Source organism: Haplochromis burtoni, unplaced genomic scaffold, assembly GCF_018398535.1.
Source record: "Haplochromis burtoni strain Fernald_Lab_line unplaced genomic scaffold, NCSU_Asbu1 Contig_362, whole genome shotgun sequence".
In the NCBI taxonomy this organism is placed as follows: Eukaryota; Metazoa; Chordata; class Actinopteri; order Cichliformes; family Cichlidae; genus Haplochromis; species Haplochromis burtoni.
In genome coordinates, this window is record NW_024582723.1 from 134712 (window position 1) to 147152 (window position 12441).

The 12441-nt window shown below is 40.4% G+C and overlaps 1 protein-coding gene across 3 annotated transcripts; it reads right to left on the reverse strand.

Moving 5' to 3' along the window:
• Positions 1 to 724: 724 nt before the first annotated feature.
• On the reverse strand, positions 725 to 12416 carry LOC102301791 (ETS-related transcription factor Elf-1). Of its 3 annotated transcripts, none has more exons than XM_005943178.2 (8): positions 12152 to 12416; positions 8056 to 8466; positions 7843 to 7960; positions 4984 to 5088; positions 4721 to 4861; positions 4557 to 4631; positions 4132 to 4327; positions 725 to 3014 (listed from the first exon to the last, which is right to left on the reverse strand). In XM_005943178.2, the coding sequence occupies exons 2-8, from the start codon at positions 8113 to 8115 to the stop codon at positions 2396 to 2398; spliced, it is 1314 nt and encodes a 437-aa protein (XP_005943240.1). In that variant the 5' UTR covers positions 8116 to 8466; positions 12152 to 12416; the 3' UTR covers positions 725 to 2395. The 3 variants fall into 3 exon arrangements, with proteins under 3 accessions (XP_005943240.1, XP_005943241.1, XP_005943242.1); XM_005943179.3 differs by lacking the exon at positions 12152 to 12416 and adding an exon at positions 9204 to 10385; XM_005943180.3 differs by lacking the exons at positions 7843 to 7960; positions 8056 to 8466; positions 12152 to 12416 and adding an exon at positions 7431 to 7793.
• Positions 12417 to 12441: the final 25 nt, after the last annotated feature.

The following is a 12441-nucleotide window of genomic DNA, read 5'->3' on the forward strand; positions in this document are numbered from 1 at the left end:
AGAAATAAAATTTAGATCAGGAATTATATAATAAAGACTGCATTGCCATGTACTACTGTCACTTTATTATATTACTATAGCTCAGTTAGCTTTGCACAAAAATAGCTGGTATAGAAATGTCCTCCAAAGAGCTACTTTACTTTGAGTACATTTCAGAGCCTGTACTTTTCACTTCTACTTGAGTAAAGAAGTCAAATCAGTACTTTAACTTTTACCAGAGCACTTTTTAACAGAGGTATCTGCACTTCTGCCACCTCAGATTAGCATCATTGGTATGTTAAAAAGACTGGTGGTCGCCATTGCTAAGCCACCTACAATCTCCTCAATGGTATCAATTTGAAAAGCCTATGTGACATTTTTCTTCAGTTACTTTATTCACAAGATTTTCACAGAGCTTGACCTCTGACAAGGTAACAGAGATGCAAACTATGGTATCAGTTGGAAAAACCTACATCAGCTTGTTCAGTGTTAATGTGTTAATTCAAAAAACAACTTCGCCAAATCAAAAATATAATTAACACCTTTCTGACAACAGCAAAAAATAAAAATAAAAACAAACTGATCGTGTCAGAATTCTGTAGAAGTAGTTCTGGCAGATCTGTATCATTGCATTAGGCCTTTACTAATAAAGCAGCAGTCGAACGCACTGCTCAAATGTGACATATACACTCATCATGTCTACTGATGCTCCGAGTCTTTCAAAGGAACAATGATGGATTTCACACAATGACAAATGTAAATTTATTTCATATAATAGACGATTAGCTTTAACATCACTGGACTGCATGAAAGCAAACACAATACAGCATAAAAAACAAAAACAAGCTCCATGGAGGGAGCTTGTAGCAGAGTGAGCTCTGCTACAAGCTTACAAATCTATTAAGGTAAGACATTACCAGGACACACACTGAAAAGCAAGGGGCAAAAAACCCCAAAACAAACAAACAAACATGGTTTAACAAAGTGAAAATAGTTCTGCATAAGAGTTCCCTGCAGGCACAGTTACTTTATAAGCATCTCTTTGCCAAGTTTAGCCTCTCAAAAAGCCAGCCTAACTTTCAGTCGTTTTTTTTTTTTTTAAATTTGGAGTGAGGTGAAGTTTGTAAGCCAGCTTCGTGAGCCTACGCTAAGACCGGCCAAAGAGAAAATAATAAACTAACAATTTCACTTTTACTTCTTGCATAGAGTACATAATATGTGCAGCACAAAAATGCTTTATAAACCTGAGGGAAGGAAAAAAAATGGCATCAAAAGAACAAGTCAGGCGCTTTCACAGGTATACAGTACACAAAGATCAGCCAAAACATTAAAACCACCAGCCTGGTAATATGTAGGTCTGCTTTGTGCAGAGATGCCGCTACTGGCGCCTTCTGCAACGCTGAGCTCGATGCTAAACCCACGTCAATGCCAGCCAAACATTGCACTGTAACGAAATGACCAATGTTCACTTCAGCCAGCACAGTGGTTTTAATGTTGAGGCCCTACAGTGCGTAATAGACGCATACAGATAGAGGATTCTGAGTTTAATATATGCACTCATATATGGATAGCTAGTGCACAAGGGAAAAGCTAAATAGTAGCACTGTCATTTTACAGGAGGCAGGGTGGCTACAAGGCCACTTCACTGGTGATTGTCATGAAGAAAATAGAAAAAAAAGAGTCCAATGGTGTCGATAAACAAATAATAAACAGCGCAAGTGCTAAAGTACTACTTTGAAAAAAATAACAGTGATCCCTTGTTTTCAACATTTCACAATGCAGACAAAAAAATGCAGCAATCTTAAAAAACAACAACAATAATAATAACAATAACAATATGGAATGTTTTCCCTTATGATTACCAGGAATAGGATGGACTGACATCTTCAGGCACTTCAGAAGAAATATACAGCAGAGGTAAACATTAGTGCAAAGCCACTTTTAAGGCAAAGGAATGCTTCAGCACGTGATAGCATAAAGACACAAAACTAAACAACGTAGGAGAAAGTGAGAGCAAAAGGCAGAGACGAAGGGCACAGTGTGGTGATAAGATAATTGCTTCCAGGACACTGGAGCTGAAGTGCAAGCAGAGAAAGTGTCTGCAGGCAGTGCAGAGAGGCCAGAGATTCCAGTGCATGTCTGTCTTTGGTGTTGGTTTAACAAAGGGCTACACAGAATGACAATAAGGCGAAATGATCAGATTTCAAAGCTGAGAAGGTAAACTGCTGTGAGATTTTGGTTCCTGTCAGCGCTGCGAGAAAGCACTGATCTGTACTTATGATCTAAAATAATATTCTACATCAAAAGTCCCTTTGTTTTTAAATCAGCATTGTCATAGCAAAGTGCAGCCCTGTAAGTGGTCCTGAGTCAGTGGAGTGTACAGGCATCTGTGTGTTCAATAGAAGGTGGGCACCTGTTATTTGTATTGGTCAGAGCTAATCAGAGGCATAAGCTGTGGAGTTTTTGGTCCTGGGTGCGACTTTTTCTCGGCCATCTCCGGCGCACCTTTTCTCCCTATGGCCACCTCGGCAGAGGCAGCGGCCTGCCGCTCGCACAGACTCCCCAGCAGCTGAGCCGTTTTGAAGACTGACGCATGACCGGCGGGTTTGAGAGACTGGACCTTTTGCAGGTTCTGGAGCGTGCGTAGCATCTCAGCCGACACGATAGGCAGATGCTGTTCCTGGATCAAACTGGAGCTGGTGGGACGCAGGACGGTGTCGCGCTGAGCTGAGGGCCTGGGAGCGGGCCTGGTGCGCTGTGAAGCGGGAGTGCGGCCGGAGACGGGGAACGATTTCTTTGGCGGTGGCTGAGAATCTTCCTGCTCCTCCGCTGAATGGTCACTAGACGATACGGTACTGTCAGAGTCGTCGCTCAAGCCTTCGTCGTTGACGCTGTTGTCATCGTGGTCCTCGTCGTCTTCCTCTTTGATGCCATCTCCATCGGTGATGTAAATCATGTCTTTGGGGAGAGAGGTGAACTGGTAAACGAGGCGCTGGCCTTCAACCTTATTCAGTATGCCTCTCTGGTAGTAGTACCTGCATGGAAAAAACAGAAACCGACAGCTTTCAAACCTGCTACAGTTTTTAATTATTCACGTCTCATTTGTAAAATCTCAAATTAAAATGACAAAAAAACTCTTTTTTTTTTTGTCAAAAATATATTTTTGACTCTTTATCGATGCATTTTAATCCTGTCTTACTGAATACAGAATACCGTTTTCTTGGTGTACTGTGATTAGGTTCCATACCTGCCCCTTTCTTACTAGCCTAGATTGGATAAACAGTTGCATTTACATGCATAAATTAAAAGTTAAATGAGTTAAACTGAACGGGTTTAAAAATGAAAAAAGGTTAAATTAGTACTGACAAGCAGGATCAAACTCGAGTAGACTGTACAATAAGCTTCCATTTGATTTTATTAAGCACTACTATTAGACCTGTCATAAAAACAAGAAAACACAAATATTTTGAAATCTGCCAAAAGTTTGTTTAAAACTACAAATGATATTGTTACGTGTTAGACAAACAGCAAACTCAAGTCACCTTTTTATACCCAAATTTGGGGCAACACACCGGACTTTTCTGAGAAGCCGGCAACGAATCAGGCATATTGCTCAAGCACTAAAACTATTTTTTATGTTCAGGAATGTAAGTAAATAAGCATTATTTGGCATCTTAATCAAAAAGTAACAACATTGTGCTCTGTTGAAAATTCATGACTAACAACAATTATTGTATTTCAGCATTAAAAATATCATTTTTAATGCTTTAATGCTTGTGTGTGCTCATAGACTAACATTAAAACACAAACGTTAAAAAATAATTTTGCTAATTAACAATACTGCTAATTTAGTGGTATTCTAATAAATTTGTTAAACATTGTAAACTGAATGATTACTTCACACTCTTAAATGTGCCATTACTTGTACAAAGCCAAAGCTAGGAAACGTGTTAATGGCTGTTTATGTCTTTGCTTTCAAGTTGTGCTTAATAAAACCCCCCGAGTTAAAATGTAGGAAAATTAGCATAAATGACCTTAAAAGGCACTTTTGACATCTATGATTGTTCATTATTATTTATTTATTTTTTTAAATTACAGAGAGAGAAATTTCAAAGAACATTACAATTCTATCTGGGAGCTGCTGTGTTGTACCTGAGTGCTCTGCCCATTGTCTCATAATTCATATCTGGTTTGTTTTTGTGTTTGCCCCACAGCCTGGCCACTGCTTTTGAGTTGACCAGCTTGAAGATCCCCGCTTGAGGATTAGTCCATTTGATGTAACGAGGGCAGACTTGTCTATCTTGCAGCAACTCCATCAGGAACTGCCACAGGTAAAGGGTGTTTCCGCCTAAAGCGCATGAACGAAAAAGAAAAACAGCAGATGAGATTTGGGTTAAATCACTTTGGTGAAGACCTACTTTCATAGCACGCTTCCCCAAAACAAGCACAGTTGCATAATTTTACTTGCAGAACTTGGTAGGGGTGAGGTGCACACACATTTATATCATTTCAGGTGCAGTCAGGTGACTTGTGCTGTGGCTTTATAGGGAACAAGGTCTTGCTCTGTTTGACAATACCTTTGTTGTATTTGTCCTTCTTTACTGTAATTTCTGGCGTGGGAGACTCTGCTCTTCGATGTCGAGGTTTCCTGCCTGCACACACAGGCAGTCCAAAGTCAGTCACAAACATTTTACCCTCGAAATTCTACCCGTACAAGAAGCTGAGCAGGAAAGTTACTGACTTTTCTTTTTGGACCGCAGCTGCGACGCAGGCTTGTTTCTGTGCAACGACGACCACTCTGACTGATTGACAGTTCCCACAAGCTCCTCCCCCACAACAGGAGTAGTGATGACATCGCCAAGCGATGGTAAGAAGGTCTGCGCTGCAGGGGTTCAGAAACAGATTTGCTAAAAAAAAACAGCAGCACTGTAATGCCTAAAAATAAAATCTTGCACCAAAATAATCAGGAAACAGCATGCTCGAGGTGAACACAGCCGTGCTTACAGTAGTGTTCCAGGGACAGGGTGTCAGCGCACTCCATGTTGAGTAACGAGTCAGGAGAGACAAGCGTCTCCATGCTCTCTTCCTCCCCACTTTCACATGGCTCCACTACAAAAAATAACAACCACAAAGAATTATCAAAGAGTAAAACTTGTTTTTGTTGATGTAAAATTGGAGTGTGTCCAATGCAAATAGTTACAACTATATAACAGTGAGCTACTAAACAGCGTTTCCAGGTTCTCCTTAGTAACTGCAGATGTAGTTTCTATTTACAAACTATTAGGGGTTTTCTTCTTATTGTTGGGAGAGGCATCAAAAACGTTATTGAGATAAAACTAAACATGCAAAGTTTAGCAACAATTATAATGTTTAGAAATTTGGCATAAATGAATATGAACATCACGGCATTAAAAACAGACTGGACAGTTCTGTGGTAGAAGTCGAAACATGTGCTTTTGGACACTTGAAACTGTTGTCAGTAAACTCAACTGCTTTCTAGCCACAAAGGTTAAAACCACCATGCATATATATATATATTTATATATAAAAACCCTCAACATATTAGCAAATTTTAGAAAGGCTTCCGCTCTCTGGTTCGAGCTTACTCCTACATAGGGCTTTTTTACTCTAGTAGAGCACTTTATACATACATGTCTCATTCACACAAGTATTTTTTTCTATGGCAAAGTGCATTCTGTCTAACATTCACACGCATTCATACTTAGCTGGACAGACAACAACTTCAGGTTCAGTATCTTGCACAAGGGTACTTTGGCAACCAGACTGGAGCAGCCAGGAATCAAACTGTCAACCTTCCAATTAGTGGAAAACTACCTTCTGAGCTACAGTCACCTCTGTGACATGACAACAAAAACCAGCACATCTGCAAGGGCATCACTAACACTGAGTCAGATAAACAGGTTTTGAAGGACAACATGATGACTAACAATTTTTGTTTCACCAAGACAATCCAGACAATGTTCTTCACATGTTACAACAGCGTGGATCACTAGTAAAAGAGGGTGGCTGTTAAACAGGCCCGTCTGCAGTCCAGACCCACCATCCATTAAAACATCTGAATACATTTTAAAATACAACACAGGCATCAAACTGCTGAAATTCTTTATCAAATTTCATTTTCCAAACAAATTTTAAAAATGACAATAATAATAAGAGTGAATTCTCGCAGAATGTTTACAGAGATTTTTAATGCACGAGTGATGCTTATATATACTATATATAATAGATGTATATCTAATTTTGAGGGTAAATTATGAAAGACAACATTTCGAACTGCGTAATTCGCATTTGGTAATCCAAATATAAGCTATTTTTTGAGCTGTACTGATGTGAATAATTTTGATGACGTTTATATGTATTTATTCATTTGCTTCCTTTTGCAGGGTAAAATATATTTAATGAGCAGAATGCAGCATGGGTACATATAAGTACTGCTTATGCTCAAGCCAAGTCATGACTTAGTACACAAAGTTTATAGTTTATATGTGCTGCTTATGTGTGATGGCTGGATAAAAACAAACATCTGGCTTGTTTTTGCTATGCTGATTTCAGTTAAATAAAAAAAGGCTTACGTGATAATTGCACTCTGTTTTACACTTCCCTTCTTTTGGGAATGAAAAAGAAGAAGAAAAACACAAATACATTTAATTATTATGCAGATGCTACAAGCTCTTCCAGCATTAGTTCACTTTCATTAATGTTCACATCAGTAGCAAATGAAGCCAATTCTATAATTAATTAAAAAAACAAAACTAGAATAGAAGTCCAAAGAATATTTGCCTCCAAAACACAGCCGGATGGAAGAGCACAGAGTAAGCTGGAATTCTTACAGACAACAAAGAGCTTAGTGAAGTGCAGCTCTTGAGTAAACTCAATGACACAGAGTCTCGGTCACCGACTCCAAGCAGTTTGACCTCAAGTGCTTTCCGTCCAGGTAAATAACACTGACAGACTCATATTCGGGTGCTTGTTAGCTTCACAACGACGCTGTGCTGTCTAACAGCTTACATCTCCCCACGTGCATGTCCTCGAGGCTAAACATGATCAAAAGGGAATCTGCGTGTGTGTGTTTTTTTATGCGCATCTTGTTTGTGTGTGTGATGAGCTGCCCGTGAAGAAGCAGTGAGCTAGAAAACATCTGCTAGCTAACAGCTGTTTTGTCGTGGACTCGAAAACACTTTCTGCCGTCGGGAGAAGCAAACCCCACAGCCTGTCACAACAAACCGCCACGTTTAGAGAAACATACGAGATGGGCTGCTGTCCCAAAACGGTTGTAACGTTCAAGTAAAGTGTCTGTAAATTATCCACAAGTGCTGCTGTTACTGTGAGCTAAAGTTAACCGAGCCTCCTCCTCGCCATGCGTCGATTCAGCTGCTCCCTCCAACCTGAACACTGACGGAAATATAACCCGACACGGCGACATCACTTACTTTTCAAATGTTCGTGTGAGGAACAAGCTATAGCATGTGTGCTGTAGCTCGCTTTGACCACGTCTACATCCTAATATGATTCATTTAACTGTTGTTTCCCCCCCCAGGAACAAGCCAGGAATGTTTTCTTTTTTTACTTCCTGAATTTCAGCGGAGGGTGGTCCATGTGCGCGAGGGGCAGAATACGCATGTGCAAAGCAAGGCTGGTTTTTTTTTTCAAAACCGCGAATTACTTTTAATTTTTTTAAATAAAATTTGAATAGAAACTTTCGTTTTCTTTTTGTAAAGAAAAAAAAAGAATTGCACCGTGTCGCAGACGACAGGGGATCTTCTATCATGAAATGTGAGCCTGACAGGTAAAGAAAGGCTGAAGTGAGTGCGTATGTCTTCGTGTGTGTGTGTGTGTGCTGACCTTTGACCAGCTGCTGGTGATCCTGTGACTGTTCACACGCTAGACCTGTATATGAAAACAGGTGTGAATGTGGAACCTGCTCTACAATCACCGCAGGGCAATCTGTGAAACCCCCCAGCTGCAGGACACAAAAACGGCATGAAATTAGACGACATCAGAAGTTTGCCAGCAATTCCACACAAAGAAGTTCATCACTGTCTAGCTCTGACTCACCTGTGACATGTTAAAGTGGTCACTGGCAAAGTCAAAGATGAGCTCTGACTGTTGCAGCATGGCTGAATGTCCCAAAGCACACGTACAAACTCTTAACTGGGCGAGGATAGCATCACAGCGTCCCCTTGAAGTCTGGTAAGAAGTGAAGAGGTCTGATGTGTTGTCGAATCAAGGCAGGTCCCGTTTCTGGAGACAATCCTTCCGATGAACACGCAGATAACTTGTCAGAGAACTTCCCCCTGGATGGGATGCAGCCTGCGTCCTTCCATGCAGCGAGGCTTGGTAGTGGTAGAGTGATGTGAGTGTAATTATTGACCAGAGATGCAGAGGCGTCACAGGAAGCGCTCACCCGCTCACTCTGCACCGGCTCTCAATGAGGAAGTGCTAAACTGTCCTGTGGTCTGACTGAACCTGCCAGAGAAGAACAGAGAGGCACACACAAAAATATGTGGGTGAGGTGGGGGAGTTGAAGAGCTGTTAGAGTCAAAAACAAACACCATGACCACACCTGCAGACGCTAAAATTAGGCTGTGAACAATTTTACTTTTTTGGGCATTGCCGAACATTTATTTATTTATGTGTTTGAAATGTCTCTGGTCTCAGATGCAGAGAAATGAACATCGTAATTTGCTTCCCCCCTCTGTCACACGTCTCATTCTTTTGCTCTTATCTGTCTTCTAAACTGGGCTAAACCAGCAACAGGAAGGAAGCGTTTGCAGTGAAATGTGTGTCTGGGCTGTGTGTGCAGTGTGAGTCGAGGGGGTTGGTTGGGTGGGTGACAACATCATGTCTTTGCACAATGTTCAGCTTTTGGCTTTCAGGGCCATTTTGTGCACATTCCTCACGACATGACCGTGAAGGGGACGTTTAGCACAAAATTGCAACCCCCCACTCAACTCCTTTGCATTACTCCCTCTCATTCTCTCCCAGTTGCTTGTTTTTCTGTCCCTCCTCTTGTATCTGGCCATCACAACATTGTTAATTCCCTTGAATTCCTTTGTCTTCCCTTTGCTTCTAATGCCACCCCTTCTCTTCAGTACTCGCTGTTTAATAATTCCCAAGTTTCGGTTAACCTTTAAGCGAATTTAGCAGTACAGCTGCCTCCTCCTGCAAAATTCTCCGAACACTGTTGCCACTCCGTCACTTACCTTCAGCATCATTGTTCTGAAGATCATCCCAACATTTAGGTTTTGTGGCACTGTGACCAAATGGCTTCAAAGATAATCCATTCTAAACATTCTAACCCTGTAAATCCTCTGTAACCTAAATAGTATCGCAGGTCCTTTTTTTTTTCTTTTTCCTTTTTAAATAGATGGAGAACGTGTGGGTTTTCTTTGTCTTGGTGTATGCGTGTGAGAGATAGAGGCAAAATATGTTTGGGTCAGTTATCACGCAGGAAGCACAGCTCAGTTAGGAGGCACCGCTTCCTGAGTTCCTGCGCCAAACCACTGCCAGCATGTCTTTGCCAGCAGTGGTCCTCTCATTTTCGATTTCCTGTGATGTTTGCAGCCACTTGGCACTCAATGATTTAGGTGGGACATTAGCGAACTGGGGGATAGTTTACTCCCAAAACCAAGAGAAGTTCAAGAAGAAGTCAGCAAGGAAAAGTAGTCCTTTTTTGTTCATATGTAATATGCATCACTTGATGTTAGGGCTGGAACCAGCAGTTTAGTAACAAAAAATTAATATCACCAGTATCACTCTGTGAATTGTAAAAAAAATTTAGTACTGTGTTTTTCCTACAGTAAATCATACATGGTATGTTGTTGTGGCTTTTTAATGACTGTGCCTGAGTTCATTTCAGTTCAATTCAATCCAAGTTTATTCATATAGGAGCAAATTACAACAACAGTCACCTCAAGGCACTCTGTCCTGTAATTTAAGGACCCTACAGCATTAGAAAGAAATCCCAGCAATCATACAACCCCCTAGTGGCAAGCACTTGGCAACACTGGAAACAAAAAACTCCCTTTTGACAGGAAGAAACCTCCGGCAATGAAGGGCAGCCATCTGGAGCAACTGGATGAGGGGAAAGAGAAAAGAGAGCGCAAGAGACAGACTATGGTGGAAAGTGCCAGAGTTTAATAATATTTTAATTATTTGAGTGCATTAATTTTAGATTAAATGCACTCATCTCAGGGTGAGGAAAGAGGTGAGTGAAGAAGAAATGCTCATTACATCAAACCTGTAGGAACCACAAGTAAGCCTGCAGTGTGAGAACAGCAATAATATGATACTTTGAGGTCTGGATTTGACTGCGGTATCCTTAATTTATATTTTATTCCTTCCTAGTTAAATTTACCCTTTTTAATTTTTCATATTTATTTCCTATCTTATTCATAGCCTTTCCCTTTTTGTTTTCTTTAGGTCACGAGCAGTTGTCCAAGCATTTCACTACATATTGTACTGTGTATGACTGTGTACGTGACAAATAAAAATTTGAATATTTTTTTTTTTTGAATTTTTATTATAGTGTTACGTCTTGGCAAAGTTACCAATACAAATTTTGTTATCAGATAGTTTTTTATGCAAACACAATTGCAATAGCATTAAGCCTCATTTCAATATTATCTTAGAAGCTTGCTGTGTCTTTGATCACTAAGCCATCTAATGGTTGCATAGCATGTGCTGTTGACTTGTAAGATGACTAAATTAACAATTACTTTGAACAGACATTTGTAGCACTCGGTGCTATAATTTTAAACTGTAAATTAGCAGAATAACAGAGTAACAGTCTAAAATAATGCCATTTATAAATAACATTTCCATTGTGTTTAATATCATTTTAAGCAGAATAAATAGAGTTTAATGTCCTATTATGACATATATTAGTAATATAGTTGATGTAAGTTAATGTTTTTTTGATAATGGACATTTTAGTATGCAATGTAGTTAATGGCGAGTTGAATTAGTCATTCTCTAACATATTTCAAGATGGTTTTATTTTCAAATTATTATTACTATGATTAGTTTTTTTACATTTTTTTTTTGCCTTTTGTAGCCAAGCTAAACTGCATAATGAACATAACTAATGGCTTTTTTGTACGTCCTAACCTGCAAGTCTGCTCTGGTTATACAGCATGGCAAGTTGCCATGCTTGCGTAGTTCCAGTGAATACAAGTGCAAAGTACAAAACATGAAGACTGCAGCTTGCATTTTCTGTTCTATTGAAGTAAACAAGGCGGTGAAGTTTCACTCGTCACACCCCAACAGAACACATTAATAGAAACATTTGTCCCTTCCTCTCTTTATTTTTTTTTTTAGTAGTAGCCACCAGGGCCTTGCCTTTGTGCTGCCACATGTATACGTTCATTGTTACCGTGCCCTGCAGCCTGCAGTCTCTCACAGTATGTGGTGTTCATCAGCACTCTGGTCACATAGGTTTGTCTCTGTGGCCTCTGCACTGGGATCTGAGTCTGTGAAGTGGCTGCCAGGCCCCTAAGGACACTGATAAGCCCCCCATAACATTCATTCCCCAGTTTGCGTGTGTGTGCGCATGAGAGAGAGTCAGAGACTGAGATAGAAAGCGTGCGGGTGTGTTTGACAGAAAGGAGCAGTGTTATATAAATGTGTGTGCTTGAACTAGGCCAGGCTGATAACAGCATGGTAAGAGAGGCAGCAGCTGATAAGCCCCTCTTGTTGCTTGGGGTAACCAGGCCTTGTTAAATGAACGCAGTAAAATATGGTCTGCCAGAGAACAGCAGAGGTGGTCGCAATACTGTTTTTACAACCTCCCTCGCGTGCAAACGTGAGTGGTTTAGCCGTCACTGAAAGTAAATCATTGGAAAGGTCTTTCTTTCTTTCTTTCTTTCTTTCTTTCTTTCTTTCTTTCTTTCTTTCTTTTAATCTACATTTTCTGGCACAGCATTTATAGAGAGTCAAACAGCCGCGCTCAAAACCCTACACTCTCTGAAAAGTACTTTCACTTTCTCTTCAGCACATGTCATGCAGCATACAGTCATACACCCAAACGTCTTCTAACATTTTCTTTTGTTATATTTAGTTCTTTTTTTCTTTTGGTCTTTTTTCTGTGTCTCCTTTCTATACTATACAGAGTAGTAGGCCTGTTGTATGGAATAAGAAGCAGTCTGCTTACCTTTGTGTTTACAGCTCGTGCCTGTATGTGACAGAGCAGCAGCTGCCTGCAAGATCCAAGAGGGAAACGGAAATTGTTCTCATTACTTTTGGCAAACACAGAACCTTCATCTGCTTACAGGCGTGGGATCAGTTCCCTCCTGTCAGTGTCTAGCCACCAGAGAGAGTGCGTCACGCAGACATGAGATCACAGATCAGCGTAGATCATGGTGATTTTTTTTCTTCTTCTTTTTCTAGTCGTTGTCAGTTCACGCTTCCTCTTTTCTTTTTTCCAGAGAACTGAGCACCCTC